General features: G+C 44.4%; 2 protein-coding genes across 2 annotated transcripts in view; one reads left to right on the forward strand and one right to left on the reverse strand.

The window, feature by feature from the left end:
- The window catches only part of PRRX2 (paired related homeobox 2), a 58,249-nt gene extending 41,294 nt beyond the window's left edge, over positions 1-16,955 (forward strand). Inside the window, exons 3-5 of the mRNA XM_063316147.1 lie at positions 14,058-14,224; positions 15,641-15,819; positions 16,761-16,955. Coding sequence (XP_063172217.1) covers positions 14,058-14,224; positions 15,641-15,819; positions 16,761-16,899 — 485 coding nt within the window. The 3' untranslated portion in view covers positions 16,900-16,955. The remainder of the gene's footprint in view (positions 1-14,057; positions 14,225-15,640; positions 15,820-16,760) is intronic.
- The window catches only part of ASB6 (ankyrin repeat and SOCS box containing 6), a 114,522-nt gene that overhangs the window by 80,758 nt on the left and 6,544 nt on the right, over positions 1-27,220 (reverse strand). The window lies entirely within an intron of this gene.

Consider the following 27,220-nt stretch of genomic DNA (forward strand, 5'->3'; position numbering starts at 1 on the left):
CTGTGGGATCTACTATTCCCACACTTCTGGGGTTCAGAGAGTCCTGGAGAAGCATTTCTCCCACACTGACACCCCTCTGCATTAGAAACTTCAACACTCCCATTTCTGCTCAAAAACCAGTGTAGGCACAGCCACAGATTCCAGGAAGGGTTATTGCTGGAAAGCAGCTTTTGATCTCCAAAAGGCCACGGGTGGTAGACAGTGAAGTCACCCCTACCTTGCAGGCAACATCCTTCCACATCTCCCTGCCTGTTGCATGTCTCATGGCACCCCCCTTTGGCTTCTGTTTTTTTTTTTTTTTAAAGGAAGAGGGAGCGTGGATCTGCAATCTCAGAAAACCACTTTTCCTTCGCAGCCGAAGCAAGCGTGAAGCGAACTGTACGAGCCTATTAAAGTCTGCGCCCCTCGCAACTGAAGTCTGTGGCTTCGGCCGGCGCCAGCCTTTCACATTGAAACAGATGTGGAGAGGCGCCGTTCGTCCCAGCCAACAAGGCTGGCCTTTTGCAACAAGGCCTCACACGCGAGGAGAGCTGGGAGGCACATGGAAAAGCATGAACCAGTGGGTGTGGGGAGCAAATGTCTTTCCCCAAATGTACTACATGGCAGAATCAGGGTGTGGGGAGAACAAGTGAATTGAAAAGGAGGAGTGAAGAAAAGAAAGGGAGATTTAGTTTCAAATTAGAGAGGGATGGTGAAGAACAAGGGCGTGTTTTACAGGCTGGCTGCCCATGTTGCACATCCGAATCGCTCACATCTGGCTGCAGTTCCTCCTCCTCCTGATCTAATCCAAACAGCAGCACGGACTTGCTAAACCAATTTTGTTCAAGCGGCAATAAAGACATTTCGCAGGGTGCATAGATTGAGCTAAACCATGGTTAGCTTTCCCATGGCTTGTTGAAGAAGACTGGGATCCGAACTAGGCCCGTCCAAAGTTTTGAGGTGGAGGCTGGACTTTAAGGGGGTTCGGTTGAAAGCCCACATAAACATTTATGCGAGTTTAAGATGGGTGGACTTCCGCTTCCAGAATTATATGTATAATTAAAGAATGTTTAAAAGAATTTTTATGAGAACTTAAAAAGACAAAGGCAAAAAACTAATACAAACTAAGAAAAATATAAAAAAATTTAAAAAATGGAAAAGTGCAGGGGAAAAAAGGGGGAAAGAAAAAAGATATAAGGAAAAAGAGGAAAAAGATATGTAAAGAAATGACTTCCCCCTTCATCAAGACAATTTCAGTAACTTATCACTTTCTCTAGCATTTCAACCCACGATCTCGTCTTTCCATATCTCATCTCTTATCTATAAACCAATTATAAGGCTGCGTCATTTAATCTTAATCAGCAAAAGTCCATTAAGAGTTACCAGAAATAACAACATACATATTTTAGTCTTAGTCAAAGAAATCATATTCTTTTCCTTTCAGCACAGTACCTTATCATTTTCTCTAAAAATACAACAAAAACATTTTTTCTTCCCATATCTTATCTCTTATCTATAAACAAATGTATTAAAGAAATTTTTAAAAGAATAAGAACAATACGAACTGTGGAAGAGAAAAAGAAGTAAAGGAAAGCAATAAAAACCACTTTCTGAACGGCTTGGGCAATTCAGATCAAGTGGATCCCAGTTGATGCTTCCAGCGGAATTAAGCTAGCTTCAGTTGAGACCAGAGCAGTGGTTTGAATCAGATCACATCCAGTTTGCACATCTATAGCTGATGCACTGTGCTGTGTGATAGGATTTGTCCACTTTTAATTTTGGTTTCTTCCACCACCTTCTCTGCCCTTTAGAGAGGTGGGGACTATCCTGGTTTGGAAAACCTTCAGCTTATTTTATGTTTGAGGTTTATCCCTTCTTTCTCCCAAGAGGGGTGGGCAAAGGGCAAAAGGAGGGTGGGGCCGTAAGCTCCACCCCTTTTTGATGGGCAAAGAAAATGGGCAGGGGTGATATTTCAATGGCACAACGTTGTTTCCAATAGATCGGTCCCTTGGATGGATTGCAGTTGATCCCTGCCGCAACATCCTGTGAGCAAGGTTGGGCAGAGAGAGACGGAAAGGCCCCAAGTCCCCCGTGGGGCTTCCATGACTGTGGAGGATCTAGAACCTGGGTCTCCCTCTCCTTCAAGTCCAGCACCTTCACCTGTGAACCACTTGGGCACAGAGAGGGCAACTGGCCATTCTTAGAAACAAAATAGGACGCTCAGCTGGTCTTCAGGTGGATCGGATCAAAGGTGCATCTCAACCATCTTTCACCAACCTGGTGCCTCCTGGTGTGGTGGGCTAGGTTTCCCTTCCAATGTTCCAGTTGCAGGTTTCAAGGGACGGTCCCAGATTGGCAGAAGGCAGCTCCAGAGATACGTCAGGCCGGTGGGCAGGTGGGCAGTTTCAATACAGGCCAGCTTGCTCTGCACAATTGGACACTGGCTGTAGAAACCTTAGGGAAACCAAGAGAGGCAGCGTGGTGTAGTGGTTAGGGTGCTAGATTGGCACTGAGAAGATCCAGGTTCTACAGTAGTCTCTTCTCAGCCATAAAAGTTGAGTGGATTATTATTATTTGAATTTATAAGCCACCCAACTCCAACGGCTTTGTTGCTGCTGTGGGAAAAAATAGGAAACAATATGTTTGCCTCATTTTGTCTCTTAGACTTTCTGTGGCTGCCAGGCGAAAAAAGACTCCAAGCTTTAAGTATACCAACTTCACCTCCTGGAAGAAAGGCAGAATATAAATCTAATAAAGGAATAAAAGTGCCTAACATCAGACCCTGAAGAAAGTCCGTCACTCCTGATATTGATACCTTTGGTTTGTGGCTGGGGGGCAGCGGATTTGATCTAGAGTTCGAATTCAAAAGGGCCTGTTGAGACACCCCAAGGAACCCCTCATTCGAAAAGCATAGCTCCTTATCTCAGATGTCCCATTAAACCATGGTTTGTTCAGCTACAGTTTGCAGTTTTGCCTATCTCGCCAAGTCACAAACCACAGTTGACGCAAAACAGCTGCATTTCCACCACACCCAGAGCTGAAAAAAAGAGAGATTTTCCCTCAAGTTATCAGATAGATTTGGGGACGAGGGAAAATTCATCCATAATCCCCGGTTAATCACTGAACTGTCTATCCCACACTTGTCAGCCAACACAACAGCAAGGGTTTGGATCTGGGGTTTCTGACACCCCTCGATCCCACCCAGCTGCTTTCTCAGTTTGTCACTTGAATGCCACTTCTGGCCAAGAGCCTCTGTCCCGGAACAGAATAAAACAGAGGCCTTGAAAGTTTGTATGGAAAAAGAAACCAAGCCGGGATAAAATAAAACTAGATATTTGTCTAGTTGTCCATTTCTCTCTCCTACCAATGCAAATAAAATTCCTGCTTGGTTCCTCCTGCCAAGACCCAAAGCTTGCCTATTCTGGAAAAGGCTGGGTTCCCCTATGACCCCCCCCCCCAAAACCATGCAGTCTGTTTCCTGCGAGGAGTAAATGAAAAGGACCATTTCCGCACTGTAGTTTTCTGACAGTTTGAATGGATCGGAACGAAAATTGAGATGCCCCTAAACGTTTTCAGATGGGGGACTTCAGAGGAAGGGGGTCACCTCACTCCAGCATGCCTCAGCTCCCCTGATTGCCCGGGCCGGGCTTAAAACTTGCCCTTTTGCATTTTTCTAACCCCCCTGGAGGAAAAAGCAGTCGATCCTTTTCAAAGGCTGGGGAGGAAGAGGGTGGGGTGGGGAGCCCAAAAGGTTTCCATTCCCAAAAGAGGTCTACAAGGCATATTAAATGAAGGAAGCCGTCAATCACAGCGGACGGATAAGCTTCAGAAACCATCCGTGGCGTCTTTTGGGGTCTGTTTTTCACAGAGACGCATGGAAGATCTGTTTGCTTTTGAAGCACCCCAAGTATAACATGTGGGGGTAGAAGCCAACCCAACACCCCAAAGGCAGCTGGGAGGCTAGACAAACATTTGATTTTTGCTTCCTGCTCCGGATTGCAAAAACAACAAGGAATGACAACAATTGGGCAGCCAGGTCACTGCTGGGCTAGGTTCACGCAAGAGCCTTAACTGGGCACGTTGCAAACCAGGCAGCTGCCCGTGCCTCTTTTTCTTGGCTTCAGAAATCATGAAAAATCAAGGTTTGGATCGGTTGGGGGGCATCTGCCTCTTAGACACACCTTCAGTTACCAGGTTGAGCACTCGGTAACAGCACAGTCTATCTGTCTGGCCAGAGCCTCATTACAGTTGGTAGAATGCTTTTCTGCCTGATGTCAAGTCAGCATTTCAGTCCAACTCCCCTAATATTAGTGGTCCCAGCTAGAAAAGTCCTCCAGAAGGTTCTGCAGGATTTTGCCCAGCAGCCATAATTCAAGATACAAGATTCAACACAGGCGGGCAAACTTTGGGATTCTTAAGGGCATAAGTTGGACTCCTAATCATCTGGGGAAGGCTGAAGTTTCTGGCCAAAGCTTTCCAGAACTTTGATGGATGGTGGTGAGGGGATTGTAAATGGGCTGGATGGTCCCTTAGCCACCCAAAACTCACATCTAACCTATGGAGTCTGGGTGGCTAACAACAATAAACAAAAACAATATAATAAAATAAAGATCTTACAGCAGTTTAGTACCTTAAAATCATTATTATAATCATCGATCAGAATAAACAATTAATTGGAATTGCTACCTAAACCAAGGAAGTTTATCTGTATTATAATAAATAAAAAAACATCTAACATTTTAAAGAATTATGTTAGATAGAACCAAACTTTGGATCTGGTACAAGGCCATGAAGAGAATTACAATCCATAAATTGTTTCCAGATTAAGTAAATTCAGTATCAGACTTGCTTTTTTTTTTTTAACGCAAATTTATTTTTGACACTGATACGAACTCCCTTAACTTGGTCTGCCATTCTTCTAAAAAAGCAGTTATGTATAATTTTCAGTAAGAAGTGTGAAGTATTCTAGCAACTGTTACCATATACAGAACCAACTTTGTAGGAATGGAAGACTTAGTAATGCTTGACAGAAAAACAGTCAGCAAGAAAGAAGAGTCAGTATTTAGAATTTGCTTCATTCTGTGATGAATCATCTTCCAGAATTGTTGAGCTTTATGCCCCTGCCACCATGTGAAAAAACATGATCAAACCTGACTATTGCATTTCCAATAAGTCTGATCTTTTCTGAAGATCAGCTGAGGTTGGTTAGGTGTTATCTAGATAGAAAATGGCATGGCCATTTTTACAGTGGGTTTAATCTATTATTATCAGTTGCTTGAATCCTCTATTATCCACCTAGAGTCATTGGGCAACCTCAGAAAGTCTAAATATCCATAGCCAAAAAGAGTAATGCTTGTCCAATTTGCATCACAATATAATCAAGTTTTGATGCTATATTTTGAAACAGAGGCACAGTCAGAAGATGCTGACTTCCAGGACATCCGAGGAAAGTCAGCGAGGATTCAGATCTTCTATATTATCAGTGCCATTATCAAATATATACTTTTACCAAACCATGGTAACAGATGAAAAGAAAAACACAACCATCACAAAATCCCATCAAATAAAATTACTTCACAACCAATCCAGACAGTATTAGCATCCTAAAGACGCTCCCCAGAAATTAAATTAAGAACTTTTTACCATCCACCTCTTGGAACATATTATTTATTGAGAAGACTGTTTTTATTGTACTGTTTTATTGTTTTACTGTTTTATTGTATTTTAATGGTAAGTTCTCTTACCATTGTCCTTGGTCATTGGGCCATAAATCAGCCTTCCACTTTCCAAGGGCCCAGTAGCAACAGCATTCAATCCAGATCAAGGATCCAACACCCAACAATCCAAATCCGTGTCAAGGTCCAAGGAGGAACACTTTGCAGACCAAGGAATTCACGTAGGCAGAGACATTCACATGGCTTCTTAATAAGGCTGCTACCAAAATTCTTCAGTGAAGGAATCTGCTTTCTAAATCATCCTTAAATACCCATGTCTTCTGCACTTCCAGATGCAGCTGAAGCTAAGTAGCATTGGTTTGCTGGAGCCCAAGTCTGCAAAGTTTCAGCCCTCATCGGCAATCTTCTCCTGCCAGGGGCTGGTCCTCCACTTGGCTGATTTCTGGCTAAGAACTCTAACTTTGCTGACATCTAATGGCTGTATGAGTTTTGAAGCTCTGTTTTCGGTGCTAGTGCAAGTGTGTGATTCCTGGATGGGGTCCTTTGTTTCATCCTCTTCGGAAAAAGAGGTCATCTCTGGCTGGGCCCTCCAGCATCACTTGGGACAAAGTTCATGAGAAAGGAACAGTCTAGAGAACTGGCCAGTGGTTTTCCAGAAATGGGTGTTTCAAGCCTCTTTCAGAGCCAATCCATGTCTGAAAGAACAATAAGTCATTTCTGGTTTTGAGGAAAACCACCCAGCCATCTCCAGAACACGTGGATCTGCCTGATCTAGAAGATCAGTGGAATGGTTCATTTTGTGAACGGTAGATCTTGCGCCTCCTTCATGAACAGCATCTTTTTACAGACAGGGTTAATGATCAATTATTTCCAACACAAACAACTTGCAAAAGCATGGGAGGAGACTCCATAAATCCAAGAGAGGAAAGAACCACTGTCCAGATTTTCTGATCTGAAGAGACTAGGATGGAATTAGGGTTTAGCTGTCTATCCTTGGAATAGCTGGATGGAGCCTGAAAAGGAGCTCTCTAATCATCTGAGGAAGTATCACTTCCTTATTGAACAGGATAAATCATGCTACCTCCAGATCTTGATGACCCAAATTGCAGTCCAGTGACCAGTTCACTTAGCAATCTTTTTTTTTAAGTCTGCTCCTTAATAAAATAGCAAGCCATTATTTTTTTCCCCAAACCACTCCCGACGCCTCCCTCTGGCCAAGGCTGTGAATTTGTCAAATCCACATTGAGAACTTGACCTGGCCTTGTTTGTTTTTCTTAATTTGGAGCCTGGGGATCAAATCGGGACCCTATTTGCGAAAGACCTGTGTTAATTAATAAAATCTATTTATTTGATTAGGAGCCCCTGCAGCCGCCGGAATGCCTTAGCCATAATTGTTATTTCAATAGAAAAAAATGTATGAGTCTTGGACTTGTTGAGAGAAGAAAAGTTAGCAAGGAGAAGGGATTTATTTTTCTTCGGAAGAATTTACGGCTAATGGCCTCCAGGCTATTTCAGTCCACTCAGTTAAACTGAATTTTTTTTAGAGAAAGGGGAAAAAAAGAAAAGAAAAGGAGGGGGAGACGGGAAGGAGAAAAAAAAACTTTGAACCCGGGATACTGCCGAAACTCAAAATTACTTCCTTTGTAAATTGAACCTGACATCCTTGTGATTCATACTATATTACAAGCCTGGGCTTATGTCCAATTAACTTATACAATTATGAAATTTGAATGCGTACATCTGTATTTTCAGTGCTGATTGTGCCATGTAAAATGCAGAAACTTTTTTCATAAACTTTCAGGAATTCAAGGTGGCCTCTGGACTTTCTAAAATATTTCTCTCCTTTATTATTTTATAACTCTAAAAAGCTTGAAGGCCTTTAATGTTGGGCTTTGATATTTTCTAGATTTTCCAAAAGATTTTTATTTCCTTTGATCCTGAAAAGGGTCAGTCCGACTCACACTGTAGCTGGCCACAACGGCAAACCCCAAATTTGGGAGGGATCCCCAAATCTTCTCCAAAAATTGCCTCTAAGTTGTGATTTTTAATGTGACAGGAGGCAAAATTTATTAAATGAAGGAAAGGAAGGACCTTATCCATGTTCAACATTTGAATTTAATCTTTCATTTAATCCAATTTTTTTTCAGTCCTATTTTCACCCAACGCCACTTCTAATGCACCATTCAAAGATCTGATTATGGTGCAAGCATTATGGGATGGGAGAATTTCCCATGTGACAAAGATCTACAGGGGGGTTGATACCACACACAAAGGGTTGGAAGAAAAAGCAGAGGCCAATAATTTTGGCTGGTGGATCATCTAATGGTTCCAGAAGATCCACGGGACCTTTCAATTTTGAAAACTTTTTCTGGTTTATTTTGGCCTGCATTCCAATTCTCCTGAATTCTTCCTTTAAGCCATCCAGAGCAGTGGCCATCTTTAGGTCTCATGGCAAAGAATTCCATACGCAACTTTTTTTTTTTAGTAGAATTATAGATTTCTCTAGAGCTATCATATCTGGGCTGCAGTACTTCTGTTCAGCATTAGAAGGCAGCAAAGAGAAACAAAAAACATTAGCGTTTGTTGCCACCTAGTGGCCATCTTGAGTACTGCAGCCCAGATAGTAGCCCTCCTTTTCTCAGTCTTGATTTATTGCCCATCAATTCCATGGGGTGACTTTGGATTTGAGTATTATATTTCCTCCGCAACTTGCTTCAGTCGATAAATTTATATTGCAGTATCCTATGAAATACCCACTTCCTGGAGAAGTAAGACCTAGTGAACTTAATGAGTCCAGCATCTTCTTTATAAATTGACTCTCTCTGCTTTAGCTTTTTCCATTTTTATCATTTCTTGCAGCTCATAATACGATCAATACTTTTCTCACAGTTTGTCAGCAATCCACTGGATGCTTATCTGTGTAAGGCATTAATACTTTGGGGTGTTATTTATTTACTCACTCGCTTTTTAATGTATTTATTTACTTATTTTGGTGCTATTCACTGCTCTGTTAGATTGGTCTGGGTTAATTTTGTTGTTGTTGTTGTTAAATAAAACAAATGCCTAAATACTCTGCCAGATTAGCAATGTCCCACCAGGTACACACAGGCACAAGGATTCAAACCCAGTGCTCAGCCTTATCCACCCAGATGATCTGATTGCACCATGCTAAATTTGAACCGCACATTTTCAACCTTCTCAGGACAAAGCCTTAGAAAATCTTTCTCATGCATGGGGGTATAGAAAGTATACAGAAAAAGGAAGCCATCCTATTCCCTTATTAAGCACCACATCAAGTTTGAAAGTCATTTCCTTTCACACTGGGAATCTCTAGAAAATTCTAAGTGAATGAACTAGAATTTCCTCCAGTCATTAAACATGCTGAGTTTATTTTCTCCTGAAAAAGTTAGGTGTGACATAATAGCTGGTTTACACAAAACCAGGTTAAATTAGGTAGCTGCTTGCTCATGTCGAGGGAACCCGCCCAACACATTAAACCTGAATGTGGTTGATTGAGGGTATTTTGAATATTTGCTTTCAAGATTGGATTCAGAGGCAAATGGATTGATTTGATAAGCCAGTCTGAGCTTCTAACACTGAGGCTCCAAAGCCGTTTGAAGCCCTGAACCAAGTCAGACGTCTCCAAATCCGTTAGCCAAGGTTCACACCCCCGTCTAGACATTTGACAGACAGCCATCTTCGCTGAAATCCATTTGAAAATCCAAAGTGGTGTGTTTGGTGCTCCAAACAGAAAAACTACAATCGATTGAATCAATTCAACATTTGGGTGAAGCGTTTGGGCCTCGCATGCGACGTGAACTTAGAAACTGTTTTGGAAACCCAGATTTATTGCTGAATGTGTTGTACAAACCCAGTTGATGGGTGGAGAATTTAGTGCTGAATTTCACTAGAGGGTGTGAAAAGTTCTTGATGGATTCAGAAGGGGAGCTGAAACAACAGGATCAAACCTGGGCTGAGTGGTTGAAGCTATATTTTCTGTTGCAGACATCTTAATTTTATTTATTATCTTCATATCCCATCTGTCCTTCAAGGAATTCAGGGTCATGCACATACAGTAACTCCCCAATTGTGAAAGGTCCCCTGTGCAAGCACCGAGTCACGTCTGACCCTTTGGAGGGACACCCCTTTCCCGACGTTTTCTTGGCAGACTATAGTGGGGTGGTTTAACTCCCCAGTTAATCCTCCCTAAATTTCGGAGGTAGGATCGGATGAGAGACAGTGATCAGCCCCACCTTTTTCAAAAATAATTTTTATTAAGCTTTTAAGCAAGATTAAAAACTAACACAAACTAATATAAAGGAAGAAAGTAAGAAGGAAAAGGGGAAAAGAAGGAAATTAAAGAAACAGCAGAAAGTGCCCGAAAAGAAAGAGAAGAAAGAAAAGAAATATATAAGGAAATAGCTTCTGATGTTCTCACAGCAGTTAAAATATATTTTAACCTCTCCCTTTAACAATACATCATATTACTCTTCTTTCTATGGTCTGACCTGTCTAATCATCAAAGCCATAAATCACAAGTTCATTTTTTAAATTTTTAGGCAAAAAGCCCATAAGAGGTTTCCCAGTCACCAATAAATGTAGACAGTGTCTTTTCTCTAATCCAAGAAGCCAATTTATCCATTTCAGCAAAATCTGTCAACTTCACCAACTATTCCTCCAGAGTGGGAAGTGTTGAATCTTTCCATCTCTGTGGAGTGATTGGCCCCATCTTAACCGAGTGGGGACTTGATCTGGGTGTATAAAATTGGGAGGGGGGGGAAGGGGCCAAGTGAGGCTACCATCCAAAAAATAGCCAGGGAAGGCAAAAAAAAAAAAAAGGGGGGGGGGGAGAAAAAGCAATAAGGGTCATAACAAAACCTAGATTTGATGGAAATTTATCTGAATGCAATTTAAGGCATTACCATCCTCCCCCATGTATAGATTTTTCCCCCTTTTGGCAGATTAAAAAAAAAATCAAAATGTTGGAAGGGCTTCAGGGACCCCAGATTTTGGGGGAGATCACCTGCAGCTTGGGGGTGGGGGGGTTCCACTTTCTAGTGCCAGAAAACTGTAGGTAAGTCAGAAAGGCCCAGAATTGGCTGGTTCTCCATCTTAAGAATAATGCCATCCCTGATCTTTCAGAGTTAGCAGCACAGGGAGAAAATATTCCCAGGAGTTTAAGGGCATCCCTGTGGAATAAGCTCTTGCAAATGTTGGAATGAGACATGAATATGCAGGAAAGAAAATATCGAAAGCAAAGATTATTTTAGAGTGAGATGTTTGGGTCCCATCCTTTTGCGTTGCTCGGCCTGGCTGTGGTGCCGTTTCCGGACAAAATCTCAAAGGTCTTTTTACTAAGGAATTCTCCAAGCAGGCAAGATTTTTTTTTTCTTTCCCTCCTTCTTCTGTTTTTTTGCCACATCATAGCTGCTCAAGCTTGACATATAGCAGAGGAATCCAGGGTAGCTGGTACAAATCAAAGACCTGTCATAAAAGTATTCCAAATTTCAAAACCATTCCAAAATAACGTTTTTTTCCCGCCATTAGAGAACAAATGGAAACCAGATGTCGGCGCAGCTGGGGGGGAAAATGGCGAGATCGTGTTTCAGAGGAGAATTTAAATGAACGCACCGCAGGATGTCCTTCTCTTGTGGATCATACCTTTCCAGAAGTTTAAGTTCGACACGCGGACCTCGAAAATGGGATTTGCTGGGAATTGCTAGAATGGGGTGTTGTCAGGAGACATTAAAAATATGGGCAGCAGAGAGGGGATGGTGAGAGGGAATTTGAAATAAAGGGGAAACAAGTCTGAACGTTGAGAGTTGTTTCGGCAACCTTCCTCATTGCTAGATGGTACCCTTTTCAGTTTTTAAATGACAAATCTCGATTAAAATTAAAAATGGGCCCGGCTTCACAAGATACGCCAGCTCTTCTAAAATCACGATATTCTTGCGTAAAGAAGAGAATTTGCTTGCTTCCCCACTTCTCATGAACCACCTAGCCTTGGGCCACCTAGCCTCGGGAACAAAGGTAGCATGGCTGTCATGCTGGCATCAGATGATGGCACACTGCATGGCATCATTTGCTCCTCCCTCCTGTGGTTCCAAGACAGAGAAGACAATCCTCCTTTCCAAGGGTTATGGTTCCCCTGTGGTGGCCTTGGTGGTGGTGGGGGTGGGAAGAGCTGAAAATCATGAGTAGGTTGGGCAAGCCCACCCAAGACACCATCCTTCCTCCATGGGACATCAAATCAAATGGCGCAAGGCCGATCCTCAAAGCCCGCCTGGTTTTCACACATGAGAAACTCAAATCCCACAAGGACCTTTCCAAAGCATTTTGTAATACAGTAGTAAAAATGCCCTCTTAATAAGTGACATCATTGCTTTCCTGCCTTGGGTGACATTCAAAATCCACTGCTTGGGTGAGGGGCAGAAAGGGGGCCTTGTAATGCAACATGGTGGCCCTGTTCAGAATTCAGTTGGGGTCCCCATGTCCTCTTCTACAATATACAGTTTCCATTTTCCTTCCCTTGGAAGAGTCCACAAGGGCCTTTTAAGCCTAAGGGTTTATAAAAAAATTGTTTTGCTACATTGGCAAACTTTGAATTTCATAGAATCATGGAATCATGGAGTCATAGAGTCACAGAGTCACAGAGTCACAGAATCTTAGAGTCATAGAGTCACAGAGTCATAGAGTCATAGAGTCACAGAGTCATAGAGTCATAGAGTCACAGAATCTTAGAGTCATAGAGTCACAGAGTCATAGAGTCACAGAGTCACAGAGTCATAGAGTCATAGAGTCATAGAGTCACAGAATCTTAGAGTCATAGAGTCACAGAGTCATAGAATCATAGGGTTGGAAGGTTGAAGGTCTTCTAGTTCAGCCCAGAGCAGGAATCCTCAGGCCATCCCAGGCAAATGGCTGTCAAACCTTTGCTTGAAACCCTCCAATGATGGAGCCCCCGTGACTCTAGGAGGTAGGCTGGACCACTGCTTCATAGCTCTCACAGTCAGGAAATTCCTCCTCATTTTGAGTTTGGATCTCCCTCTGGAGATCTTCCATCTGTTGGTTCTTGTTCTGTCTTCAGTGCTGTGGAGAATAAATCCACACCCTCTTCTCTGGGACCATATTGGAAGACTGCTCTCATGTCTTCCCTTAGTCTTCTTTTCTTTAGACTAGACATACCCAGTTTCTTTAATGGTTTTTCAGCAGATCTAGCCTCTAAACCCCTCAGTGTCTTTGTTCTCCCAGGGTGGTTGACGCTACCCCCTTTTCTTGATCTGGGATGCACCATCTTTGCTGGACTGAGTCCGGGGATGGTCACGACCCAACTGATCTTCAAGGCCAGAGCAGAACCTAACTTTGATGCACTCCAAGGTCAATCAGATTAAAATGTCATTTGTAAAGTTGGCATTCAGTGACATGCCATTCAGCTATTATGATTTCTCTCTTTGAACTGAGTAATTTTCTCCCTCCCGCCAGATGGAACAATTACAAAAGGGGGGAATCTTTGGGCGATGGCCTGGTGGGGTACACCCAAGCCTTGGAGGTGGGATGCATCAGCAACAGTGGGTGGGTGCACTGCCCCGTCAGATGGGCTATTCTGGCCAAAAGAGAAGAGAATACCTGGAGCTCGGGGTTGAACTGTGGAGTCCCTGGTGCTCCCTGAGCTTGGTTGTTGGCTTGCAGACGTTGCATGACCAGACTAGGTAGCATCTTCAGTGCGAGGGAGGGTGGAATCTGCTCCCTGTTTATAAATGGTAGCTTGCCTTGCCAGTGTTGGTGGGGGTATGGTTTTCTCCTTGGTAGTTCCTTGATTAGTGTGTTGTTTTATGCTTGATGGTTTGTTAATCCCTGCTTATCCAGGCATTGGCTGCTGGAGAGGATGTGTTCTGGCCTTTTTGTTTCCTTCTTAGCCTTTTCATTCTCTCTTTTGAATGGAGTGTAAATGTGGCTTATCTCTATGTGTCTGTTGGTGGCTGATTTGTCCCAATGCCAAACTTCCAGGAATTCCCTCGCGTTTTGGGGTTTGGCTTGGTCTGGGACGCCCGCAGCTTCCCAGCTGAAACTGTGGCTGAGTCTGTCCGTGTGTTGTGAGATGGAGGAGTTTTCACTGTGTCTTCTGGCCTCCAGTTGGTGTTCACGGATGCACTCTGCTAGTCCTCTGCCTGCCTGTCCTACGGCCCTTGCACTGTATTCTGGCTGGCTGAAAACCCATCCTGATGAACGTTCCATCGGCAGCCCGGTAGTGCTGTGTTTCGCTCAAAGCTCAGCTGATTTGCACCTGCAGGTACAGCTTGGCTTCTGCAGCATCTCACAGGCTTTCATAACCCTCTTGTCTTGTTCCATCCTACCCTTCCTGACCCCTCTCCCTTCTGATAACAGGGGAGAGCTTGGGTCCAGCACGCTCCTCCACCAAAAGGAAAAAGAAACAACGGAGGAACCGAACCACGTTCAACAGCAGTCAGCTACAAGCTCTAGAACGGGTCTTCGAGAGGACACACTATCCTGACGCTTTTGTCCGGGAGGAATTGGCCCGAAGGGTCAGCCTTAGTGAAGCCAGAGTCCAGGTGAAAGTGATAGGATTCATGTACAGGTAGTCCTCGCTTAACAACCATTTGTTTAGCGATGGTTCAGACTTACGACGGCACAGATAAAACTGACTTGCGACCATTCCTCACATTTATGACCGTCGCAGCATCCCTGCAGTCCCATGATCGGGATTCAGGTGCTTGGCAACCAGTTTGCATTTATGACCATCACAGTCATGTGACCACCATTTTTGATCTTCCCAGCCAGTATTCAGCAAGCAAAATCAATGGGGAACCACATGATTCACTTAACAACTACATGGTTCATTTAATGACCACATGATTTGCTTAATGACCACCGCAAAAAAGGTTGTAAAATTGGGTCAGATTTGCTTAACAGCCGCATTGCTTAACAACCGAAATTCCGGTCCCAGTTGTGGTCGTTAAGCGAGGACTACCTGTACTATGTTTGTAAATTATTTCCTGGCAAGAAAATGACACTGATATGGCTAAAGTCACTGGGAATCCTTTCATGGCAGTACCAAGCCCTTGACAAGCTAAGGAGGCTCAGATGTGGCTAAATCCTGAATGGGGTACTACTAGGACATTTCAGGACTGTGGACCAGATGGGGATTTTTTTTAAAAAGATGACATAAATCTCAAACAATTAAATATTTGAAAAATAAATACATTTATCTTCCATACTCCTACCAAGAAAACAACAACATGGAGTCACCCTAGTCAAGCTCAGGGTTTTTAAAAAATGTATTGCCTTTCATGTATTACATTTATACTGTACCCCACCTTTATTTTGTCCAACTCAAGGCAGCGTACAGAATGCCCCCACCTCCTATTTTCCCCACAATGACAACCCTGTGAGGCGGGTGGGGCTGAGAGAAAACGGTTGGCCCAAAGTCACCCAGCCGCTTTCATGCCTAAAGCGGGACTAGAACTCACAATCCCCAAATTTCTTGTCCAGCACCCTCACCAGCACACTAAACTGGCTCCCATTTAGAAATGCAAAGGGACAACCTAACAACGTGTGTCTGTGAAAATAATCATCAATAATAATCAACTAGATTATGATCAATAATCAATGATCAATAATAATCAACCAGAACATGTTCTTTCTCTAGGAGCAAAATGCTGTGTATTTAATACTCCCTGTTCCAATAACCATCACCAAGTACGGGAGGCTGAGAGTCGGCTGTCCCCAGAGAAGGCTGGATGTGAACGTGGGTCTCACAAGCCTCAGTCCTGGCGCTATTACGTGATTCTGGCTCTGAAATTTACACCGACCAGAGACAGGGGTGGCAAAAGAGTGCCCTCTTTCATATCCTCCTGCCCTCCAAACCCTTGTCTTTGTTTCATGCCGCTGTTTGGGTGGTGGGAAGAAGCTGGTGGGCTGAGCAATCGTTTCAACAACATCCTGCTTCCGTCTTGCCTCTCCTCCAGGTGTGGTTTCAGAACCGAAGAGCAAAATTTCGCCGGAACGAGAGAGCCATGTTGGCCAACCGGTCGGTATCGCTCCTCAAGTCATACACGCAAGACACAGCCATCGAGCAGCCCGTCGCTCCCCGGCCCACCACCCTAAGCCCCGATTATCTATCCTGGTCAACCACCTCCCCCTACAGGTTGGTTCAAGCTTCCTTCCTTCTCCCTCATCGCTGGCATGGCTTCCCACATTTCCCGTGGAGTCTTCTGCTCCAGGTTAGCCCTCCTTGCAATGTTATGTTAGCTTTCAAGTGAAAGTGCTAACCAAACCAGGGGAGGAAAGCAAAATAAAGGCTTGCTCTGTTGGCCAAAGAACACATTTCATCTGGGAGCAGAGGAAGGGGAGGGGACAGCTGAACTAAAATTAGAGTGGACCGTTGGGCTTCAAAGGAAAAGCATTACCTTCTCTGCCTGCAAATACCTTTTTTGCAGAAAGGGCAATCTGCTGTGCCTCCAGAGCACACGGAGTAGAAATCTGCACTTTTTATCCCTGATTTTTAGTCCAGCCTTACCCTGTGGATCTTTTCTAGATCCCTTGAAGGAATCCTAATTGCTTGCACCCCTGGAGTCACCCTTCGTCAGATCGATTTCCTCCATGCAGGCCTTTTCAATGTTCATTTCCCCAATGTAAGCTCTTTTTTTTTATGTAACGGCCACTGCTTGCATGTAACTTTTAGAAGCATACCTCTTTTTTTTTTCCAGAGCTGTTTTTCACAAGTAGGGATTTTTGATTAATGGAAGAAAGACCTCCGAGGCTTCCATGTAGGCCTCGCATCCATAGCACCACAAGGCCCGCCAGGAGCAGATGATGCAAATCTGCTCTCATCAGAATTTGAGGCAGATTTCTTTTGCCTCCTTCTTCAGTGGGTGCCCACCCTCAGAAGGCAAACTCCATTGCTTATCACATTGTCCATTGAAAAAGCTTTTCAGCTGGGAATCCCTGGAAAGGTTAGAACATTGTAAATGTATACCCCATCATAGCATCAGAAGGAATTGATTCTTCTCAAACTTCTGATGCCTCTTTTCTGTTGCTTCCTCTTTGTTCCTGTCTCCCGCTTCCCACCCCCTTCTCCTCTTCCAGCAACACAATGCCTTCATACAGTTCCAGCACCCCCAGCACCCCAACCCCTGGGGTCAACATGGCCAACAGCATCGCCAGCTTGCGCCTCAAAGCCAAAGAGTTCAGTCTCCACCAGAACCAGGTACCCACCGTGAACTGACAGAGCCTTCCAATGTGCCCATCCTTCCTCAGTTTTCAACAGCATCCTTGGCAATCTCCAGCAATCAAGACGTCGGTGATATTCGTGGTCCTCGGGGCTTGAATCTCTTCCCCTGGCCCCTAACGCCTCCTTCTCTTGAAGACCAAAGAAGAGGGTTTCAACAAACTTCAGAAGCTTCTTGAAGCTCCCTTGGGGAGGAGCCATTGCCCAGCCTCTTCAAGATCAAAAGAGACCGTGCTGGTGGACCGTGACTTCTCCAAGGAAGAGGGCATGACCCAGAATGCCCTGCTATCCAGAAATGAAGAAATGGACCTTGGACAGCTTGCAAGTTTGGTGGGAAGCCTAAGGATTTAACTCTTCAAGAACCCAAATATAAGCTGAGTATTTCATGGTCTTTTCAGCCCTGATTGTCTTGCCCTTGCCTGTACGTGGTGGCTTTGGGGCCACTGTGGTTTGACATGGAGCAGCTTTTCTTCCAGACTGGTGGTGGAAGTCTCTCCTGTCCATGTCCCTTTGTTCACCTCTGCGGTTTCTGCATGTGTGACCAAGGAAAGGTGGCCCTGCCTTGCTTCAAAACAGATACTGTGCTTGCTCTGATTCACCATGTGCCTTGAAGCTCAACAGTCATGGCCAGGATGAACTGTGGCCTAGAAGGACTTGTTTGAAACAGGGATGGCAGCTTATAGCTCATGGCCACAGATAACCAGCAAACCGCTTTATTGCATTGCTGTTGTTCCTTCAGAACAGTTGGTAGCAACTTAGCCGGTTTGCAAAATGCCCATTTGTGGATGCCTCTCAAAGCAGAGGGCAGATTTGCAGTAGGGAACAAGGACACTGAATTTTACTGGTGAAATATGGGCAGCTGAGGAGGGGGGGATGCAGGAAAAAATGGGGCTGGGGGTTGCAATTAACTCGCTGCCATTGCAATATCAGCTTTACGTTCTCATAATTCTCACTCTATTTTTCTTTTCCCCAGCTTTTCCTGAGCTGGGGAAAAAGAAGGCACAATTTAAGGAGGATCCTGCTGGACCAACGTTTTGCCCTGAATTTGGGGAACTTTCATTCTGTTCTGCCTTTGTGGGAAGCACATCAGAGTTCTTCAATGTTCCAAGAGGCTGGTTCATCGTTTTTCACTTCCCAGAATTCCCCCGACCTAAAAACTGTTTTGATTTCCCAGAATCCCCCAATGAGAGGAATATTCCAATTTCCCAGCATCCCCCAATCTAAAGTGTATTGCCACCGCTGAGCAGGTCACCCTGTTTCAAAGCAGCCCCCGTCTTTTGCTCTGGAAATTCCCTTCCGAATGGAATTTTCCCAGAATTGTAACATGGAAGACACCAGTCTGAACGCTTTGGACAAGTTCTGAATATGTCCTTCGCCCACCCGGATCCCCACAAAAATAAAATCTGTGAAAACTGAGTATTGCAAAGTCCTTCCTCCATTCCATTACACAAGATCTGTGCTTTGTTGTGGTGGTGGGGTTTTTTTTGTTTTGTTTTGTTTTTTTGTGATTGCACATGACAATTTCTACCAGTGCATTCTGGAATCCCAAGACTGGGATGAAAAATAGGATTTCAGAAACACTCCAGAATATTGGCGGAGCGCCAAGTGTTAAGCAGGTTGCGCTTCTGTGGAGGGGTCTGGGCACTCAATATGATGGGTGGCTGCAGGGGTCAAAAAAGTCAACATGGTGGCCACAACCGTAGGTTCAAAACCTCACCCCTTTTAAAAGGGGCAGGGCTTTGAACCTACGGTTGTGGCCACCATGTTGACTTTTTTTTATTCTGGCTGCCGTTGGCCCTGCAATTGAGAATGGATTTTTCCCAACTTTTTGGTTCATTCCACCTTGCTAGCTTTGCAAACAGGCCACATCATTTATCTAGGCGTGTCTGAATGCCCATTGAGAATGATGATTTCAGGGCCATATTTTCAGAGCCAGGGAAAGAGAGAAAGGTCGGGGGGAGACATCCGGATGGACATCATGTCTCTGATGTCATTTGCTCACTGTGTGCAAAAGACCCCTTCCCTGTTATACTGGTAATAACTCCTGTATGGCCATTCTGACATTTTTTACACAGTTTGACCAATACTTCGTAAAATATCTTTTTTTTAAATGGCCGTTTCTGCTCCGCTGAAGGCCAGCTCCAGGCTATTTGAACGAATGCGAGGACAACGTCACCGTCTTTATGCATTTTCCTGCTGAACCCCAAAAGATTTCCCTCTACGATAAATCAAAAAGGAAGACAGAATAGCATTATTCAAGAAATTATTCCTAAAATGCAAACACAGAAACACACAGCGATCTTGGCTTAAGCTTACTGCATATAGCAAGACCCCAAAGAGAGAAGGTATAACAATTTCCTTTTTAAGTGCCGTGGTTTAATTTTTTAGTGAGATTCCAATCAAACTTCAAAGCATGAATTGGAGTTTTCTTAAGAACAGGACAAAGTAGTTCAAAAGTAAAGGTCTTGCTTACTGGCGTGAGCAATCAGAAAATTTCCTTTTCTGTGCTGCTGTTCTAGATGTGCTGATTTTTCATACTGATCCAGGTTTGTTAGGATGATGTTGCTTAAGATAGTTGTGTGAAACCTGTCAGGAGAGACCACAAGCCATTTAGACTAACTATGAAGAAAACAGCTGTCAAAAATTCATTTTCCAAAGTACTGCTTCTCTAATTTTCATGAAATTTGGGCATTTGCAGGAGAAAAATCAAAGGGAAAATGCAGCAGATAACTCTGTCCCTCTCAGATCCATTTCACATACAACTAGGCACGTATGTCTGTGTTGCCCCATTTCTGTTCCTTATATAATTAATAGAATAATATGGAGTCAAACTCATCTAATTCTAAGCATGTTCCTCTCCGAATACAAACTTCTCCATGTGTTTTCCCCACCCCTCAAATACGTCTGATCTGTGTCTGAATATTTAAGAAAATGGGAATGCTGATGGATTGTGAAATTCCAATCCATGAGTTGAACAAAGGCAGGGCCAACCATCATAAAGCTGAGTGGAATGATGGCCACGGATGGTGGAAACGGGCCATGAAAATGATGGGACACTTTCTCAGATATTCCTTCCAAGCTCCTTCACCCAAGCATTTTTTAAAAATAAAGATTCTCTCGCTTCAGAGTAGTGAAACCAGCGCAGTTGAGATGGAAATTTCAAACCCCTCCCTTACTCTAGAGATTGCTTCTCCCTATATTTGGAACAATCCCAGTTCTATTCCTGGAATCATGGCAACTAAAACGAGGAACAGGGAATGGTTGCATCTACAGATGTTTTGTCAAACAACCCAGCAGTTACTTATTTAATTTTTAAAAAATTATTAGATGATTATTCTGCCACAATCATATATAGCAAAGGTAAAGGTTTCCCTTGACATTAAGTCCAGTCGTGTCCGACTCTAGGGGGCGGTGCTCATTTCCGTTTCACAGCCGAAGAGCCGGCGTTTGTCCGTAGACACTTCCCTGGTCATGTGGCCGGCATGACTACACGGAACGCCGTTACCTACCCGCCGAAGCAGTGCCTATTAATCTGCTCACATTGGCGTGTTTTTGAACTGCTAGGTTGGCAGGAGCTGGGACTAGCAACGGGAGCTCACCCCATCATGCGGATTCGAACCGCCGACCTTCCGATCAGCAAGCTCAGCAGCTCAGCGGTTTAACCCGCAGCGCCACCGCGTCCACAATCATATATGTTTAGCCACAGTACAAATAATTCTCAATTATTATAACTGAAACACTATTGAAGCTTAATGATATTCCAAAACTGGGAGACGCTTGCTCTTCAGATAGATAGAGATAGATGATGCAGTAGAGAGAGACAGAGATAGAGAGATAGAGATAGACATAGATGATATAGATAGATACAAATAAATGGGATGGATGGATGGATGGATGGATGGATGGATGGATGGAAATAGATGGAAATAGATAGATGATAGGTAGAAGTAGATGATAGAAGATAAATAGAAATAGATAGAAATAGATAGAAATAGATGATAGAAGATAAATAGAAATAGATAGAAATAGAAACAGATGAGATAGATAGATAGATAGATAGATAGATAGATAGATAGATAGATAGATAGAAATAGATGATAGACAGAAATAGATAGAAATGATGATGATGATGATAGATGGATAAATGTAGATAGAAATAGATGATTGAGAGATGATAGAAATAGATGATAGAGATAGAAATAGATGATAGATACATAGATAGATAGATTGTTGTTGTTTATTCGTTCAGTTGCTTCCGACTCTTCGTGACTTCATGGACCAGCCCACGCCAGAGCTTCCTGTCAGTCGTCAACACCCCCAGCTCCCCCAGGGACGAGTCCGTCACCTCTAGAATATCATCCATCCACCTTGCCCTTGGTCAGCCCCTCTTCCTTTTGCCTTCCACTGTCCCTAGCAACAGCATCTTCTCCAGGGTGTCCTGTCTTCTCATTATGTGGCCAAATACTTCAGTTCTGCCTTTTAATATCATTCCCTCCAGTGAGCACTGGCTTTATTTCCTGGAGGATGGACTGGTTTGATCTCCTTGCAGTCCAAGGCACTCTCAGGATTTTCCTCCAACACCACAGTTCAAAAGCATCGATCTTCCTTCGCTCAGCCTTCCTTATGGTCCAGCTCTCGCAGCCATATGTTACTACGGGGAACACCATTGCTTTAACCATGCGGACCTTTGTTGTCAGTGTGATGTCTCTGCTCTTAACAATTTTATCGAGATTGGTCATTGCTCTTCTCCCAAGGATTAAGCGTCTTCTGATTTCCTGACTGCAGTCAGCATCTGCAGTAATCTTCGCACCTAGAAATACAAAGTCTTTCACTGCCTCTACGTTTTCTCCCTCATTTGCCAGTTATCAATCAAGCTGGTTGCCATAATCTTGGTTTTTTTGAGGTTTAGCTGCAAGCCAGCTTTTGCACTTTCCTCTTTCACCTTCATCATAAGGCTCCTCAGTTCCTCTTCGCTTTCAGCCATCAAAGTGGTATCATCTGCATATCTGAGATGGTTAATGTTTCTTCCAGCGATTTTAACCCCAGCCTTGGATTCCTCAAGCCCAGCATGTCGCATGATGTGTTCTGCGTACAAGTTGAATAGGTAGGGTGGGAGGATACAGCCCTGCCGTACTCCTTTCCCAAACTTAAACCAGTCCGTTGTTCCGTGGTCTGTTCTTACTGTTGCTACTTGGTCGTTATACAGATTCTTCAGGAGGCAGACAAGATGACTTGGTATCCCCATACCACTAAGAACTTGCCACAATTTGTTATGGTCCACAGTCAAAAGCTTTAGAATAGTCAATAAAACAGAAATAGATGTTTTTCTGAAACTCCCTGGCTTTTTCCATTATCCAGCGGATATTGGCAATTTGGTCTCTAGTTCCTCTGCCTTTTCTAAACCCAGCTTGTACATCTGGCAATTCTCGCTCCATGAATTGCTGAAGTCTCCCTTGCAGGATCTTGAGCATTACCTTACTGGCATATGAAATGAGTGCCACTGTTCGATAGTTTGAACATTCTTTAGTGTTTCCCTTTTTTGGTATGGCGATATAAGCTGATTTTTTCCAGTCTGATGGCCATTCCTGTGTTTTCCAAATTTGCTGGCATATAGCATGCATTACCTTGACAGCATCATCTTGCAAGATTGTGAACAGTTCAGCTGGGATGCCGTCGTCTCCTGCTGCCTTGTTATTAGCAATGCTTCTTAAGGCCCACTCAACCTCACTCTTCAGGATGTCTGGCTCTAGCTCACTGACCACACCGTCAAAGCTATCCTCGATATTGTTATCCTTCCTATACAGGTCTTCCATATATTCTTGCCATCTTTTCTTGATCTCTTCTTCTTCTGTTAGGTCCTTGCCATCTTTGTTTTTGATCATACCCATTTTGGCCTGGAATTTGCCTCCAATGTTTCTAATTTTCTGGAAGAGGTCTCTTGTCCTTCCTATTCTATTGTCTTCTTCCACTTCCACGCATTGCTTGTTTAAAAATAATTCCTTATCTCTTCTGGCTAACCTCTGGAATTTTGCATTTAATTGGGCATATCTCCCCCTATCACTGTTGCCTTTTGCTTTCCTTCTTTCTTGGGCTACTTCTAGTGTCTCAGCAGACAGCCACTTTGCCTTCTTGGTTTTCTCTTTCTTTGGGATTATTTTGTTGCCGCCTCCTGAACAATGTTGAGAACTTCTGTCCAGAGTTCTTCCGGGACCCTATCTACTAAGTCCAGTCCCTTAAATCTATTCTTCACCTCCACTGCATATTCCTTAGGAATATTAGTGAGCTCATATCTAGCTGATCTGTGAGTCTTCCCTAATCTCTTTAGTCTGATCCTAAATTGTGCAAGAAGAAGTTCGTGATCTGAACTACGGTCAGCTCCAGGCCTTGTTTTTACCGACTGTACAGATGTCCGCCACCTTTGGCTGCAAAGGATGTAGTCAGTCTGATTTCGGTGTTGTCCATCTGGTGAAGTCCATGTATAAAGCCGTCTCTTAGGTTGTTGGAAGAGAGTGTTTGTTATGCAGAGTGAGTTGTCTTGGCAAAATTCTATCAGCCTATGTCCTGCTTTGTTTTGTTCTCCCAGGCCATGCTTACCTGTAATTCCAGGTGTCATTTGACTGCCCACCTTAGCATTCCAGTCTCCCGTGATGAAAATAACGTCTCTTTTAGGCGTGTTGTCCAGCAGGTGCTGCAGATCCTCATAGAACTGCTCTACTTCAGCTTCTTCAGCATCTGTGGTTGGGGCGTATATTTGGATCACTGTGATGTTAGATGGCTTGCCCTGAATTCGAATTGAGATCATTCTGTCGTTTTTTGGGTTGTATCCAAGCACTGCTTTAGCCACTTTGCTATTAATTATGAAGGCTACTCCATTTCTTCTGTGGTCCTCTTGTCCACAGTAGTAGATCTGGTGGTCATTTGATGTGAAGTGGCCCATTCCAGTCCATTTCAGTTCACTGACGCCCAGAATGTCTATCTTTAATCTTGACATCTCACCAATAACCACATCCAATTTGCCCTGGCTCATAGATCTTACATTCCAGGTTCCAATGGTGTGTTGATCCTTAGAACATCGGATTCGCCGTTCACCACCAGCACCGTCGGCCGCTAGCCGTCCTTTCGGCTTTGAGCTAGCGGCGTCATCACGTCTGGGGCTAGTTGAGCTCATCCTCTGTTCCTCCCCAGTAGCATTTTGACCATCTTCCGACCTGGGGGTCTCATCGTCCGGTGGTATACCGACATATCTCTGGTTGTACTGATCCATTTAGTTTTCACGGCAAGAATACTGGGGTGGGTTGCCATTACCTTCCCCAGGGATCGCGTTTAGTCTGACCTCTCTGTCATGACCTTCCTGTCTTGGGTGGCCCTTCACGGTTTAGCTCATGGCATCACTGAGGTGCTCAAGCTCCAGCACCACGACAAGGTAACGATCCTTTGCTGAAGAGATAGATAGATAGATAAAAATAATCAGAGACAAATGCAACATTTTGCAGAGAGAAGACCCAGTGGATGGCAGAGAAGTCGATCTGCAACGACAGTTTGAAAAACAAACCCTTGGAGCTGATTGTGCAGGGTATATCGATCAGCGATATGGCCTGTGTGCAAAACAGTAAGATGAATGCAATTTTAGGCTGAAGCCAAATCAAGGAACATACTAATTCCACTTCATGCTTGTTTGCTGAGTTCCAATTCAAATCCTGTTTCTAATTCTGGGCCATTTCCAAGGAAACCTTGAGACTGGAAGTAAACCTCTAAATCTAGCTGCTCCCTGAATAAAGAACCAGTTTATGGTCCCCCATACGACAAAACCTTTTGAGAGCTATCCAAAATGTGCCTTGCAGTTGCTGCCAGTAGAAGAAATGAAATGTGCCCATAATCAGCTGTAAGTCGAGAGGGACGCTAGAGGGCAGTGGAGTATCATCTAACTCATACTGAAACTTTTAGAAGAGTTTTCTAAATTCTTTGCAGCCAGCGTTGCACAGAAAGAAAACGCTCCTGTTGCCTTGCAGTGCGGAGATGCTAAACTATCACTTGTAAGTGTGCATTTTATTCTAGAGATTTTCCCACCATGGGGATGAAGGACAGATGTCCATACTGTCTGGGAAGGAAGGGTCAACTACAGGAGTGCAATGTTATTCAGAAATAAACTAGAAGCAAGGTTATTGAGTTTAGGGCTACCATATCTGGCTGGAAACATCCAAATGACCAATAGGGGGCAGCAAACAGAGTCAGAACATTCCAATCTTTTGCTGCCCCCTATTGACGATCTGGATGCTTGCAGCCTGGATTCGTAGGCATGTATGAACTCATACAAGTAGTCCTCACTTAACAACCATTAGTTTTGTGATGGTTCAGACTTACAATGGTGTTGACGTACAACCAGTTCTCACACTTACGACCATCACAATGTCTCCACGGTCAGGTGATCATGATTTGGGTGCTTGGCAACCAGTTCACATTTATGACCGTTGCAGTGTCACGTGGTCTCGTGATCGCCATTTTTAACCTTCCTGGCCGGCTTCTGGCGAACAAAATCAATGGAGAATCCCATGAATCAGTTAATGACCACATGGTTCGCTTAATGCCTGCGGTGATTTGCTTAATGACCGCCACAAAAAGGACATAAAATTGGGGCAGATTCACTTAATGACCACTTTGCTTAGCAATCAAAATTCTGGTCCCAGTTCTGGTCACCAACTGCTTTGTGAAAAGGCAATCTGCCAAGGCATGTCTGGAAGCATCTAATTCCAGTCAATTGCCCATCTAGTCCTCCAAGAAAAAGAGATGGAGAGACAGAGGGGCTCATAATCGAGCCTCTCTGTTACCGAACTCACCACCAAGACTTGGCCGCATAGGACACACCTCCCAAGCACGGATTGGCTGCAGGAGCCAAGCTATAGCTATGCCCCTCCCCCTTTTGCAACTTCTAAAGCCTTCAGAAATTAGCAGTGGGATTCCTGCTCCCTTGGAGTGCAGTTGAAAGCCGTCTGTCATCTTCATTTCTCTTCGGGGAGGGAGGGAGAAATCAGATTGACCCAATGCCCCCAACCACTTTCAGGGGAAAAAAAATTGGAAATTCGCACCGTGCCCTTTGATCACTTTGCTGTTTCACTCCCCACTCCCTTTTACTTTAGGTTCGCAATGCACTCTGCACATCCTCACTGGAACCCTGGTTATTATAGATGTGGAAAGCAAGCTGTGTCCCTCCATGCACAGAAACCCCCCTCAACCCCCTGGGAATTAAAGGCCTTTAAAAAAAAAATTGGAGGGTGGGGTGGCATGGAACTGGGTCCTAAGACCCCGGAGAAGGTTGGCCATGCCTGAAGCCCACAAGCCCGTCCCCCCACCCAGCATTGCCCTCCACCCACGTCGATGCTGCTTCTCTGCAACGCATACCCTGTGCCAGCAACTTTCTTTTTTCCAGCCATCCAGCCCCCCCCCCCCACCTTTCTGTGGGTTAAAAATAAATTCAAGTTTCTGGGAAGCGGTTTCTTCCCCCCTCCTCTCAAGAGCCCCTGAGACTAGACTCTGCTGCCTTCCACCACCAGCCCTCCCTCCCTCCCCCCTCCAGCTCAGGCTTGGCCAGCCGGTTCAACCAGAAAGGAATTTAACCATTTCCCCCCCAGGCAGGAGGGCTGGTCTTGGAATCTCGGTCCTGCAGCTGAGCCTTCCCTGCGCTTCAGCTGCCTGCTTTCTGCGTCTTTTCTGGCCCTCATGGCTGAGTTGCAGCCTGGCATCGTGCTGATTATTTTCCAGGCCAAACTGACATTCGGGGACGGCTTGGCTGCTCGGTCCAATCCTGTTTGCCTCGGATGCTCTTCCCGGGACCGGGGTGGTTGAAAGGGCTGGGACGGGGGAGCGCTCGCCTCTGGCCTACGGTCGAGCCCTCACCTAAAGCCCAGCTCAGCATCTGCAAGGACTGGGGGGGATCGATATTTTTCATTCAAGGCCATTCAAATCAGTTCACAAGAGCTGTTTGCTACACACCAGCCACGTGTCCATGCACTGGCCCATCGTCTTCCATGGAGCCACAACAATGGCAGGGGGAGTCAAAAGGAGATAGTAACCAGGGGAAGAAAGGGAAGCTCTCCAGTGAAGATGCCTTTGTAAGTCTCTGAGGCCTTGTCCATAAGCACAAGCCTGCAAGGTAGGTCAGGCGGAGAGACAGCTCAGGGACTTCCCTTCTCTTTTTCATGGCCTAAAATGGGAAATAAGGCCGGGGCCCTTTAAGAGTCCACTCATCCCTCCAAGGGGTGGAGCTTACCCACCTCAGGTCTTGCCTGCCTATGGGGTGGGGGGCTTCACTTGTTGAGCGTCC

Source organism: Candoia aspera, chromosome 16, assembly GCF_035149785.1.
Source record: "Candoia aspera isolate rCanAsp1 chromosome 16, rCanAsp1.hap2, whole genome shotgun sequence".
Lineage (NCBI taxonomy): Eukaryota > Metazoa > Chordata > Lepidosauria > Squamata > Boidae > Candoia > Candoia aspera.